This window comes from Pseudophryne corroboree, chromosome 2, assembly GCF_028390025.1.
Source record: "Pseudophryne corroboree isolate aPseCor3 chromosome 2, aPseCor3.hap2, whole genome shotgun sequence".
Taxonomy (NCBI): domain Eukaryota; kingdom Metazoa; phylum Chordata; class Amphibia; order Anura; family Myobatrachidae; genus Pseudophryne; species Pseudophryne corroboree.
The window spans coordinates 1004481794-1004496722 of record NC_086445.1 but is presented as its reverse complement, the minus strand read 5'-3'; the positions used below and the strand labels follow the sequence as shown (position 1 = coordinate 1004496722).

At 43.0% G+C, this 14929-nt stretch overlaps 1 protein-coding gene across 1 annotated transcript in view; it reads left to right on the top strand.

Moving 5' to 3' along the window:
• The window catches only part of KCNJ6 (potassium inwardly rectifying channel subfamily J member 6), a 371462-nt gene that overhangs the window by 286937 nt on the left and 69596 nt on the right, over positions 1-14929 (top strand). Inside the window, exon 2 of the mRNA XM_063956569.1 lies at positions 11727-12639. Within this exon, the coding sequence (XP_063812639.1) occupies positions 11751-12639 (889 nt within the window). The 5' untranslated portion in view covers positions 11727-11750. The remainder of the gene's footprint in view (positions 1-11726; positions 12640-14929) is intronic.

Genomic DNA, 14929 nt, shown 5'->3' with positions numbered 1-14929 from the left:
ATCAATTAACTAGCTCACCACAGGTGATGGCAATCATACATTACCAGGGAAGTCGAGGAACAGAGCATTTTCTCCTCATGGAGAGGGTCAGGTAGGCAAGTATGAATAGTCCCCAAACAGCACATGATGCAAAGAAAAAAAGAGGTGCACCAAGATCGCTGGATGGCTAAGCGACCCAAGTGGCCGACACAAACACCTGGCCCATCTAGGAGTGGCACTGCAGTGTCAGACAGGATGGCACTTCAAAAAATAGTCCCCAAACAGCACATGATGCAAAGAAAAAAAGAGGTGCACCAAGGTCGCTGGATGGCTAAGCTAAGCGACCCAAGTGGCCGATACAAACACCTGGCCCATCTAGGAGTGGCACTGCAGTGTCAGGCAGGATGGCACTTAAAAAAATAGTGGAATAAGGCTGTAACATAACAAAATGTGGAAAAAGTGAAGCACAGTGAATACTTTCCGTGTGCACTGTATATACAACATATATTAGTGATCACCGTTCTATTTTATGAATGAGCAGACAGGACAAGCACCAGTGCACTAACCAATGGCTGTGGCTGAGCAATATGCAATGTCCACAGAAAGCTATGCGCACCCTCTGCCGACAACATGCCAAGTCTGGGCAGCAATTACCGAGGCATGTGCAGCCAGAGGTGGATCAAGGCTTGTGGGAGCCATAGGGCAACTAAAGTAACTTGTGGGGGCCTCCACCAATAAAATGTTGATATGATATACTGGCGATGTTTTTGAAAAGTATAATGTACAGGGTACCAATCTTTTGGGGTTTTTTTTGTTCCCACAGCGCCAGAGGGTATGGAGCTTAGCTCCACACCCCGGTGATCCCACATTGCCTCACCCAATTCTTCAATTGGATCCCACTTATGTGTCCCACCGCCCAGCCTCTGTTTGCACTGTGGCTCCACCCTGTTGTGGTCTGCATAACTCCACCCCTTCCCCACTTGCCCACCGCCGTTTGTATTGCCTTCAGCCGCTGCCGGCACTGTGACTGAAATGGTCATCAATGGTGCAAACCATCAATGGCTTACAGCAATTGTTTCCTGCTATCATGAAAAACACAGATGGCACCTTTTGATGGCCCTTGGGTAACCGCCCTGGCCAGGCCACCCAGTCGTTAAACTGGCAATGTGTGCAGACTCTATAGGAGGACAGATGGGGGAGGGGAGACGCTATACTTTCAGTACTTAATGAGTGTTAGCTGGGCACTGGAGCTAGTAGTGGGGATCTGATAAATCAAACACTTTAATGCATTCTAAGAGATTTTGCAGTAAGTACGTTTCTACATCTATACGAGAATAGCCGGCACATAAATTCCTGTCTTTGCTTTTCTGTGTTCATTTATATACTGTACACACAAGTAATCACTATTGTAATAATCCTGAGGAGACACAGTCCCTCCTGGCGACATATTATATTTCACATTTTTCACACCAATAGGCAATTTTCCTGTGGTACTACTCCCCCTGCCAGCTACCTAGCACTATGATGGTCCCATCCTCCCGCTGCAGTCCATCTATTAAAAATAAGTGATTGGAAATGATTTAGGCCTAAGTGAACCCATAGGTAAATGTTTATGACAAGTAAATAAAAAATGATTAACATATTAAATTAATAGATCTAGTGACATGCACACAGAGTAGTTCTGCACCCTAATTTGCAGGACTGACCATCTAGGAACACACAGAATAACGGCATTTTGTGACGCACATAGGGTGCGCTTTCAAATAGTCCTTGGTGGGTAAAATTAGGGAAATTGGCCCATTGAAATGTATTAAAGAATAAAGGGCTGGCAAAAAGATTTTTATTACTTTAAAAAAAAGGTGACAAAAATGACAAAAAAACGTACATAACTAATTTCTGGTTTTGTTTTGTTTTTCATTTAACCCTAAACGTCCCCTTTAACGTCTGTTACACATAAGTCTGGTGGGTCCCTCCCTTGGGCTTTTTTCTTATTAAATACAGCTGTCAATCCTGCAGCAGCGGGAACTCCCGCCTATTAACAGGGCATGTAAGCCACAAATTTCTTAACTTTGTAATAATCTGTCCATTATTAGATCATACATTTTAAATGAAGCCCTCCAGAACCTTGGACCAGATTTATAACCATTTACAGTAGGAGGCTGGCAATGTAGATATTATCATAGAGATTGTTATGTTGAAGATAACTGCGTTCACCTTATAATCATAATTGTGATCATCCTTATTTACCTTACCATCATCATCATCATCATCATCATCATTTTTCACCTATTGGCATCTTAATTTTTACCCTATGATTGTCATCATTGCTTTCACGTTGATGACGTCAGAGTTTTTGAAATGAGGGAGTCTCTCGCCCTCCTAAATCACCATTTGGATTAGAAGCTCTTGTAGGGCTTCACCTATCTAGCCTCCAGTAATTTGAAGCCCAATGGTTGTCCCATGGTTGTCCCGTCCATTGTTCCCAGAGATAATACCACTTTTGCCTCTTATTTCCCAAGTGGTGCTTACTATGGTGTTGCTAGTTATAGTCTCTCAGAGACTGTTGCCGGTGAGCATTCTCTGCGGTGATACGGCTCATATACGCTGTGGGTTACTTGGTTCTGGTTTGTCTGCCTGTATGGATTATGGCAGTTTGCAGCCATTGTCCGCTAGTGCACACTAAAGCTCATCCTATGAACTAGCTCAGGTGAAACTGCGCATTATAGTACTTGATTACTGCAAGAGCTACTGGTTGTATCTGGCTATTTTCCCATTACCTAGACCGCTGGTTCTGTTTTGACCACGTCCCTCAGATTTTTAACTGTCTGCTTGTCTGTCCTTGTGTATTGCCTCACATGAACTGAACCCCGATCTTGCCCTTTGACAACATCTCCCTCCCGGTAGACTCACTTGATGTGTACCAACTTCTGCTCTTTCACACTGACCATACTTCCTGGATTCTCCTTGTCTGCGGTTCTGATCTGGTACTATAGTCTTATCACTTTTGGTGCAGGTTCTAACCAAATAAAAGTGAGTCCCATTTTTAGAAATAATTAAAAATGTATTGGGCGTTCATCAGAAATATAATATAAACAAAAGGTTCTGTTATCCAAATACTGTATAGAAATACATCAGCTTGATTTTGGCACATTGAAAAGTTGCATAGACTTGTTACGCGTTTCGCAAGTGGTTTCCACTTTTTCCCTTAAGTGGCAGCAAATACTACTATCTTATACATACTGTAAGAGCCTTATGTGGGAAAGCGTGGATCTCTTTCTTCCACTATTGTGTAACGAACCATGGCTCCAGTGACCACTCTGTACGTTCAACCTAACACTTCTATCCAGCAATCAGAATCCCATTCAGATTAAATCAAGTTCTAACAACTGCACCTTGTGACACCTAATCTACAATTGCCCTGGCTTCATATAAGCTCACGGATCCTAATGAAGAGATAAAAATAGTAAATCATAAAAAAAGATTCTCCATGAGCCCGGGAGTACCTAGAAGGGCCCCAGTTCATCTCCATAACTTGACCCACGGAAGGCTAACATTGGAGGTTTACAAACAGACACCAATAGTTTTGTGATTTATGAAAAATGCATAATGTTTGGCTGCATTAAGTCCGCACATTTCTCCAAAGTGACCCAATTTCCACTAGTAAAGTTGTTATATGTCTCTTTCCCATCCACATTGCCCTTGAGCATAGTAAGAAAAACACATTATCATAGAATTCCGTGTAGGTTTTTTTTTTTTAAAAAAACCTATAAACTCAGAATTTTAAATTTCTGTCTCATTAAAATAATAATTGACCCAGCTCTTTGTATAGCTCTATATTATACAGTATTTAACAGGTTCAGTTCCATTGCATTCCGTAGGCAGCCTACGTTTTATCATTTCAATGCTGTTCATGTTGGTGCACAAGCAACATTAGGAAGTCATTTTACTGAGCGAGTTCTGCAGTTCCGTAGATGCCTAAAATCTGTCTGTTGTGTTTTCCTGAGAGTGTATCATAAAAAATACATGTCCCCTTTCAGAGAGTTTATATTCATGGAGGAACTCTTGCAAATATACAAAAGAACAACTGTAACCAACCTGTATTTTAGTCACACAGTATTTTTGCTTCATAACACCCACCTTCTGCTAGTTATATTATCTCTAAAGCAGCTAGAGGTGATTTACAGCATTGTGGCTTTGCAAAAGGGATGTAGAGTGATGGGTATATGGGGGCATGCTCTTGGCATACCAGGGGCAACGCCAATTTCATCCCTAGTTTTTTTTTATTGTAAGTCAGTTCTGTTTGCTCAACATGTACTGTACATCAAACCTATTTTCCTTCATCAGTAATGAACAATGTTCTAAGTTAATGCGTATTTACTTGAATTGGCGAAATTCTGCATTTATAGATGGTTTCTTGCAAAATACAATGTATCTAGGAAGTGAACTGGATTTTCTGAGTAATGCTACCATGGTCTTCTCTGTGACTGGACAGGGGACGCTATAGATGTTCGGGTAATGCTACCATGGTCTTCTCTGTGACTGGACAGGGGACTCTATAGATGTCTGGGTAATGCTACCATAGTCTTCTTTGTGACTGGATAGGGGACACTATAGATGTCCAGGTAATGCTACCATGGTCTTCTCTGCGACTGGATAGGGGATTCTATAGATGTCTGGGTAATGCTACCATGGTCTTCTCTGTGACTGGATAGGGGACGCTATAGATGTCTGGATAATGCTACCATGGTCTTCTCTGTGATTGGATAGGGAACGCTATTGATGTCTGGGTAATGCTACCATGGTTTTCTCTGTGACTGGATAGGGGACACTATAGATGTCCGGGTAATGCTACCATGGTCTTCTCTGTGACTGGACAGGGGACTCTATAGATGACCGGGTAATGTTACCATGGTCTTCTCTGTGACTGGATCGGGGACGCTATAGATGTTCGGGGAATGCTACCATGGTCTTCTCTGTGACTGGACAGGGGACTCTCTAGATGGGCAGTTAATGCTACCATGGTCTTCTCTGTGGCATGACAGGGAACACCATAGATGCCTGGGTAATGTTACCATGGTCTTCTCTGTGACTGGATAGGGGACTCTGTAGATGTCTGGGTAATGTTACCACGGTCTTATGGATGGGGGACTCTATAGATGGCCGGTTAATACTACCATGGGTTTCTCTGTGGCTGGTGGTAAATGGAACTTTTTCGAAATGGTCTGAAGTACTAAGTGGTGTGCAACAAGGGTCTGTACTTGGACCACTATTGTCCAACATTTTCATAAATGATCTAGACGTAGGTCTAGAGAGCATGGTGTCTATTTTTGCAGACGATACCAAACCTTGTAAGGTTATAAATTCGTATGCTGAGTCTCTTCAGAACTACATATTTAAACTGGAAGCATGGGCAGCAAAATGGAGAATGAGGTTCAATATAGACAAATGTAAGGTAATGTACTTCGGTAGCAAGAACAATAATACTACCTACATACTAAATGGGAAAAACTAGGGGATTTTGTACAGGAAAAAGATTTAGGTGTTCACATACATAACAAACTTAGCAGTAGTACCCAAACTAGGAATGCAGCAAATAAGGCAAACAAGGTATTAGCATGCATAAAGCGGGGAATTGATGCAAGGGATGAGAATGTTATACTCCCATTATATAAATCACTAGTGAGGCCACATATTGAATACTGTGCACAATTATGGGCACCATACTACAAAAAGGATATCCTAGAACTAAAAAAGGTTCAGAGACGGGTGACAAAATTAATTAAGCGGATGGAGATGCTCGAATACAAGGAAAGGCTTGCTAGGATAGGCATGTCGACATGGAAAAAAGGAGATTAAGAGGGGACATGATCAACATTTACAAATATATAAGGGGACAATACACAGAGCTAGCGGGGATTTGTTTTTGGTAAAATCAACACAAAGGACACCCGCTTAGGTCAGCAGAGAGGAGATCTCGCACACAGAGACGGAAAGGTTTCTTCACAGTAAGGACAATACGTATTTGGAATTCACTGCTTGAGAGAGTAGTAATGGCGGACTCGGCCATTGCTTTTAAGAATGGGCTAGATAAATTCCTATTGGATAAGGATATAGAGGGTTATGGTGGATAAATCATGCACAATAGTAAAAAAAAATAAAAGGAATAGACATAATGGCTAAACATTCACCACAGTTAAAAGTATAGGAGATCACTAACAGGTTGAACTCAATGGACAAATTGTCTTTTTTCAACCTCAGAAACTATGTAACTATGATAATGCTACCATGGTCTTCTGGATAGGGGACTCTATAGATGTCCGGGTAATGATACCATGGTCTTTGTGACTGGATAGGGGACTCTATAGATGTCCGGATAATGATACCATTGTCTTCTATGTGGTAGGACAGGGGACTCTATAGATGTCCGGGTAATGCTACCATGGTCTTCTCTGTGGCTGGATAGGGGAGTCTATAGATGTCCCCTTTACTTAAATCACTGTGGGAGTATATATAAAGCTTGATAATAAGCATTTGCCTTGGTTTGTTTCGTATGGCACCTATTAATGATTTATAATTCTGTATGGTTTTCACAATATCACATAACAATAATGTCAGTCACTTTGTAGTGAGCAGAGAGATTTTGAAACGTGCCTCTGAGCTCAGTCGGTTCATGTACTGTAAAATATTTCCCCTCCTTTTCCTTCCTTTGCCATCAAAAAACCACAGAGCCTTTGTATAATGTACACAACACAATGACCCGCTGAGAGTCTGTGAGAGCGGCTGGCAGCCATACTTGTCTCCCCATCAGGGGAGTACTGCAGGCACAGCTGTCCTGGGCCCGGTCTCTCTAACAGAGAGGTGGGGGGGCCCAGGCTACTCATGCCGCAGTCCGCCACCGTCGTTCACCCACAGGCTGTATTGAAAATGTCCCTCTCAAAATGAACACCGCCTCAGAGGAGACTCTAGCACCTTTAATAACAGTCTACTCTGAGGCAGCAGCCATTTTTGGAGGGACATTTTAAATTTTTTACTTGAAGCAGGCAGCGCAAATAGTTTGCTCTGGCAGTAGAGATGGGGGGTGGGGGGGATTCCCCTGACAGCGAGCAGAACCCCTGACAACAAGCAGGTACTGCATAATTACTACTGTATGTGGGCAGATTACGGTGACAAGAGCACTAATGTGGGGGCATAATATGCTGTCAGGGGCATTCCTGTGTGGGGCATAATATGGTGACAGGGGCATAACTGTGGGGCATAATATGGTGTCAGGGACATTACTGTGGGGACTTAATATGGTGCAAGGGGTGTTGCTCCGTATGTGCATAGGAATTTTATTTTTATTTTAAATATATATTTGTATTTTTTAATATATATATTTAATTTATTTTATTTTTATTTTATGTCTTTTAAATATATATGTATTTTTATTTATTTTTTATATCTATCTATCTATAAAAATGTGAAAGCCCTCACTCACTCACTCACTCACTCACTCACTCACTCACTGACTCACCACTAATTCTCTTACTTCCCGATATTATTTTAGGAAGCTGAAATACAGATGGAGCCCTGCTCATCTGTCCCTTTAATAGGATTAACTGAGCCAGTGCTGTAATGACTTAATCCCCTGCTGTATTGTTCTCTCTATATTGTATTGCAGCTGAGAACAATAGATAAAAGGTTTATGCTAATAAAGCTCGGTGCACCTAGGCGCAGCAGAGAAGGCTAGATGAGCGAGTCTCCATCTGTATAACAACGTATTCTTCAGGTTGGAAATAGGAAAACTACGTAATTAGAATGTTAATAAACCTCTGCTAAGGGGATGAAAAGGGGGTTGACATAATGACGTCACTACCGATGCGTGGCTTGCGTTGCGTGAACGATAACGCCAAAACGGACAATCAGATCAAAATTTGGATTGCACCTCCAGTGTGTAGAATTTCATAAACTTCAAAAATGGTCACTTTTTACCATTTCTGTTACGGAAGCTCCTCGGGTAACGCCAAGAACCATGGATTACTATTTACTTACATTAAGATGTCTCAAATTTACATCTCTATATACTTACCAAATTATTAACACTCATGTACAACCATGACAATCAGAAACTCCCATGCAAAGAACGGGTAGAACAGCTAGTATATATATATATATATATATATATATATATATATATATATAAGGCACTCACTTGATCCAATGAAGGAAAAAGTAAAAAAAGCCAGCACTCACGGTTTTGATGCAAAGAGAAATCAAGGTTTATTCCATGTTGTCACAAGGAGCGTACATACAGGCACAGCCCACAGCCCGACAGCTGTTTCGACCAACTTAGGTCGTCCTCAGGGGCTGAGAACAACCTAAGTTGGTCAAAACAGCTGTCGGGCTGTTGGCTGTGCCTGTATGTACGCTCCTTGTGACAACATGGAATAAACCTTGATTTCTCTTTGCATCAAAACCGTGAGTGCTGGCTTGTTTTACTGTTTCCTTCATTGGATCAAGTGAGTGCCTTTATATCATTTTTGCTGCCTTGCACCTCCCTTAAGCTTTTTGTCTGTGGCCTTGAGTGCTGTCCCTACTTTTTATATATATATATATATATATATATATATATATATACATATATATATAATTATTATTTTTCAAATACATTTTTTTTTTTTTTTTTCATTTTTGGGAGGGGCAGGCTGCCTAATTTGTCAGTTCCAGGCCCCACCATTTCTGATGGCAGCCCTGGTTTTTGTTGTACACATTGCCGATGCTTACACAGCTGAGCGATTATCTTTGGTCTGTCGCAAAGAGCATTTATTCACAAAGTGACCAATTTAGAGATGTGTCTCAGGCTGCATATTTTCGCATATCCATGATGGACACATTCACCGCTGCGGTGGCATGCGCGCACATCTCTGAATCAGCCCATGTATCAGCTACAGATAATAAGCAGTGAATTGGTTGGCACACTGAGTCACTCACCTTTAAAAATCTTTCTTCTCTTAGAAGTAACAAGATAAAAGGCGACAGCGCTATTCAGGAGGGAAAAATCCAAACTCTAAGTAAGCCTTCATAATGCATTCCTACAAACATCAATTTTAGTGTCATTTTTACCATGCGGATTATACTGCAAAGCCCGTCTCTGAAATTGAAACGTATTTAAATTTTCAATGCTAACAAATAATAGTTTCTTGCTTTGTAAATTTTAACATTTGTTTTATTTGATTTTTTTAAATGTATTATTATGAAAGCCATGTTCTATAAATAACTAGCCAACTATTATTACTCTGTGATTGTCTGACAAGGTACAGTTGCACATACAGTAAGGCCACCTGTAGTCCAAAGATGAAAGCCGCAGTGGACGGAGATAGCTGAACCTTAGCTCAGCTCTCCACCCGGAGTCTCACATGGGTGGTCATTCCGAGTTGATCGCAGCCAGCAACTTTTTGCTGCTGCGATCAACTGGTACACGCCTATGGGGGAGTGTATTTTAGCTTTGCAGCCCTGCTAAGCTAAAAAATTTTCACATAAAACAAGACTAGCCCTATACCTACTAACCCTGTGTGACGGTCTATGCGTCAGACATCCGCCCTCCATTCTTCTGGACACGCCTGCGTTTTCCTTACCACTCCCTGAAAACGGCAGCCAACTGTCTGGATCCGCCCAGGAATGCCTTCTTCTTGTCAATCTACTTTGCGGTCGGCTCTGCGACCGCTTCCATCATAGGACGCAACGTTACCCGGTGACCCCTGTCGCCGGGCAACGTCGCGCACGTGCAGTGCGGCCGCCGCACATGCACATCCTGGACCCGTTCGCACTGCAGCGATAAACCGCTGCGTGCGAATGGGTCATAATTACCCCATTATCTTATGGACCACCGTCTCTATTCAGCAGCTGGACCCACTGAGGTCAACTGTGGCAGGCATTCATATAACAGAGGATGCCTAGTCCATTACTCCAGTCATAGGGGCAACTAAGGAGTGCCCAACTCTTCTTCTGCTCTGTACATCTTCGCTCAGTCGGTCCCTTCCACTCTCTGCCTAGCTTGTCCATATTCACATATTATACATGTCTCTCATCACTCCTCCATTCAATTACTCCATTTCCATTATCTCTTTCTTCTACTCACTCTTACCACACTTCTCTCAAACCCCTCTTCATGGGTGTATCTATAACGGGTGCAGGGTGTGCAGTGCCCACAAATCGCACACCCTGCACCCGTAGACTTGATCCTTCTATGCCGCAGAAATCACCAGGAAAATGGAAAGTGCCAGCATCTACTAGGCACATGCAATCTTGAGAGAGAGAGGTGTGCCAGCCAGGAGACTGCACATGGGCCACCGCCTCTCTTGAGCTGCCCCTGCCCCTCTTCTCTCTCTGGTATCCTATTTCTCCCTTTTCCATCAGTACTACACCTTCGCTGTTTCCATCCTCCATCCTGCACCCATGAAGCATTTTGTTTCCTCGCTCACCAGCTTACACAAGTAGACAGACCTTACACTCACAGTCAGCCTTGCATATCCACTTTCTTGTGCCTTGTTTCTACCTAATTTTTTATAGCAGTAACTTGATAAACACTAGCTAGAAGTTTTTTTATGTGCAATTCCTTCACTTGTCCACTTCTTCATTTTTTAGACGGCTTGATACATTTCTCCCTTAATTCTTTCCTGTTTTGCATCGTACCTAACAAAATTCTCCTTTGTTATCTCTGCTCCACTTCCACTATCTGCTGTGGCTCCACAATCTCTACCATGGTTCCCAAAGTCCTTCAAAATTCAATCACCTTCACTGATTAATCCCCCAACAACACCAGTTCAAATATTTCACATCTCATGTCTGTACCTAGTCTCTCTGTGTCTCTGATATCTCTCTTTCCCCATCTATGGAGCTCCCAACCACATCCTGACCAGACTATTCAGATACCTTCAAGTCTATTTACAAAACCTCAATACTCATTGCTTTATATGACCTCAGCCTACTGCCAACTGTACTCTAAAGCCTGGTACAGTCTATGCCGATCACTTGGCAGAACAGATAAGCGCTCTAATACATGGAGTGCTCATTCGATCAGTGTGACCTCTGTATACACTGAGCTACTTCTAGCTAAGTGTGTAGGTTCTTCAATGGATCTGGTGGGCAGTTTAAATTTAAAATGAGACCTCCCAATCCGACCGTTGCAGGGACAATTATCGGCTAGCCTTCCTGCATATACATTTATATAATCATTAGGCCGATCAGCCAATATCGTGTGATCGAAGTGTGTACCCAGATATACACCCTCACATTGTACACTCCAGGCCCCATTCCCCCTCTTATCTCAGTCAGCCGTGCCTTTATTCTATTAGATTGTAAGCTCTTTCATGTGCAGGACCTTCCTTACCCTTCATTTTCATGTCTGCATTTATTTTCTCTGCATAATATGTGCCTGATTTTTGTATGCCATTTTGAATACTGTTCAGCACTGATGAGTTCTGTGATACCAAATCAACCACAATCAATCAATCAATCAATAAATAACAGCCATTTCCCTTTAATACTTACGTTGTATGATTGCTTGCCATGGGTTACTGTACATTAACACTTTTATATTTTGGTAGAAAATAGCCCTTTCTAAGTTTAATTCCCTGTTACAGCTCAGATCATACAGTACTTTTGCAGAAGAAGTTTGATAAAGGCTACAGTCCACACGCACCACTTTCCTGTGGCACAATAATAACCTTAAAGCTTTAACTTTTTTCCTTTATGTTTCTTTTTGTCAGCTACCAAGCCTCAAAGAAACCCTGATGGAGCAAGACGTGGAGACCCCCATCTCCATACGGCAACCGAAGCTCCCCAAACAAGCCCGGGAGGACCACACCAAACAGAAGTGCACAAAACGGAAAATCCAGAGATATGTACGCAAGGACGGAAAATGCAACGTTCACCATGGGAATGTCAGAGAGACCTACCGGTATCTGACCGACATCTTCACAACTCTGGTGGATCTGAAATGGAGGTTAAACCTGTTGATATTTGTCATGGTTTACACTATAACGTGGTTGTTCTTTGGGATGATATGGTGGCTTATAGCATATATCCGAGGAGATCTGGACCATTTGCAAGACAAAGACTGGAATCCATGTGTGGATAACCTCAATGGGTTTGTTTCCGCCTTTTTATTCTCAATAGAGACAGAGACCACTATTGGCTATGGATATAGGGTCATCACAGATAAGTGTCCGGAAGGTATTATACTTCTTTTAGTACAGTCAGTTTTAGGTTCCATTGTGAATGCCTTTATGGTTGGCTGCATGTTTGTAAAAATTTCCCAACCGAAGAAGAGGGCCGAGACCTTGGTCTTTTCAACCAACGCTGTCGTCTCCATGAGAGATGGGAAACTGTGTCTGATGTTCCGGGTGGGAGATCTCAGGAACTCTCATATTGTGGAGGCATCAATCAGAGCCAAACTGATCAAATCCAAACAAACAAAGGAGGGCGAGTTCATACCACTCAACCAAACGGACATCAATGTTGGGTATGATACCGGGGATGACCGCCTGTTTTTAGTTTCTCCCCTAATTATATGCCATGAAATCAACGAACACAGCCCGTTCTGGGACATTTCAAAAGCTCAGTTACAAAAGGAAGACCTAGAGATCGTGGTTATATTGGAAGGAATGGTGGAAGCAACAGGTAATAAGCTTATTGGTAGTTTTAAATATAGTATACTGTGTTTAATGCAAGGGGCTAGATTTACTCAGAGGCACCTTCTGCAATCCACCGATTCTAGGCTGTTTTGGCCCTGAAATTTACAACAGCAGTAATATTAAATGCAAATCACTCCTTGTCTTCCACTTAGTAATATTGCTTAGTAAATCTAGCCCAAGGTCTGGATCACTTCTGTTGTATTATCCATTTGTTATAAATTCAGGTCTAAAGATTGGGGACCTTTGGAGATAATGGGAAGTCATTGGTATTTGCTTTTGAATGTGCAAGCTCTTAGACTAAAAAATAGATAACAGTGTAGGGACTTTGATCGTAGCAGCATATTTGTTAGCAGGTGGGCAAAACCATGGGGCTAATTCAGACCTGTTCGCTCGCTAGGTCGCATAGTCGCCTCCCATCCCAGTCGTAGCCCAGGACTTACTCAGCCGCTGCGAACGCTTCAGCCTGTCCGGGACCGGAATTGACGTCAGACACCCTCCCTGCAAACGCTAGGACACGCCTACGTTTTTCCAACCACTCCCAGAAAATGGTCAGTTGTCACCCACAAACGCCTTCTATCTGTCAATCTCCTTGCGAACGCCCGTGCGAATGGATCCATCCCACAAACCCATCGCTGAGCGGCGCTCCACTTTGTAACTGTGCGACGCGCCTGTGCATTGCGGTGCATATGCATGCGCAGTTTAGACCTGATCGCCCACTGTACGAAAACGCAGCCTAGCGATCAGCTCTGAGTTAGGCCCCATGTGCACTGCAGGGGGGGCAGATATAACATGTGCAGAGAGAGTTAGATTTGGGTGGGTTATTTTGTTTCTGTGCAGGGTAAATACTGTCCGCTTTATTTTTACACTGCAATTTAGTTTCAGTTTGAACACACCCCACCCAAATCTTCGCATGCTGAAGCTCTTCTGCAGTGCGTACGCACACAGTTGCGAACGCCTCTGCCTGACTGATAGGCAGAGGTGTTCGCGGGGCGGGAAGGGGCGTTGCGCGGTGTTTAGAGGGCAGCGTTGAGGGGGACATGGTCTGGACAATGTAGACGTATCCAGACCATTTGCGGGGCAGGCCACGAAGGCTGTGTGACGTCACATGCAGCCGCTACGTCACATGACCCGAAACATGGCGGGTAGCCATCACGTGTGCGCATGTTAGCAGGTGTGGGAAGGGCCGGCATGTGTGACGGACTTGCCCTGTGCTGGGCGTCCACCTTCATGTTTGTGTGAAGGGTTGTAGTTGTGCGATTTTTCACACACATAATTCACGTTGATTAATCTAGGCTAAACCCCCCAGAAACTGTGTTTTTCTATTTAATGTAAAATAAAATCTTCATCACGTAATTTTTTTCGATACAAATGAAAATTAAACACCCCAACGTTTTAAATGCATGTATTTTATGCAATGGGTCGGTGTGCAGGGATTTGCCTCAGCCTAGATTTCTAGTGCTGTCGAGCAAATGAAAGCAAACCTCTAATTGGTTACTATCGGTAATTGCACATGAAAAGAAGCCTCTGGTTGCCATTGGATACAGCATGTCAAAAATATTGTTGAATAAGCCACATACCTCGGTATGATTGTCGATACTGTCTAGTTCCTATTGTGCCAAGTGCTCTATATCAGAGGAGGGCAAGCTCAGGCCTCCTAACAAACATTAGGGTGGTACAGTTTGCCAACCTCTTCGCTAGAAGTATAGTAAATGGGTGCAGTAAGTCTGCAAAGTTCCGTCTACGAGATGTAGCTACTGTATACAGGATGTTTCTGATTGTGGAAGAATCATTTGGACTTCTTCCAAAGCTAAGCTTTTTGAACTGTCATCTTGTGTCCTGAGGGTAGTGTATCACACAGACATGAGCAGAATATACAGTATGTTCAAGGCTGTTCCTCACACGGCTGTAAAGTTTTGCACATTTCACTGACAGAAGATTGTGGGCCGGATTCAGAGGTGGATGATATTGCAGCGGCATCTGCACCAGGGGCTGGCTGCAACTTTCATCCTGGTGGGGCACAATCAAGCAAGATGCCCCACTTTTTCTACCAGCGCTAGCAATGTAAACATGGGTGTCACAATGTTGGAGGTGTGGTTTGCTTAATGGGCCTAATTCAGACCTGATCGTAGATGTGCTAAATTTAGCACATCTACGACATAATTGCCTACATTCAGGCTGCTCCCTCCGGGAGGGAGCAGCCTGGTCACATGGGAGGGGCATGTAGGAGGTGGTACGGGGGCGTGGAGGAGGCGGTATGGGGCATGGTGATGTGATCA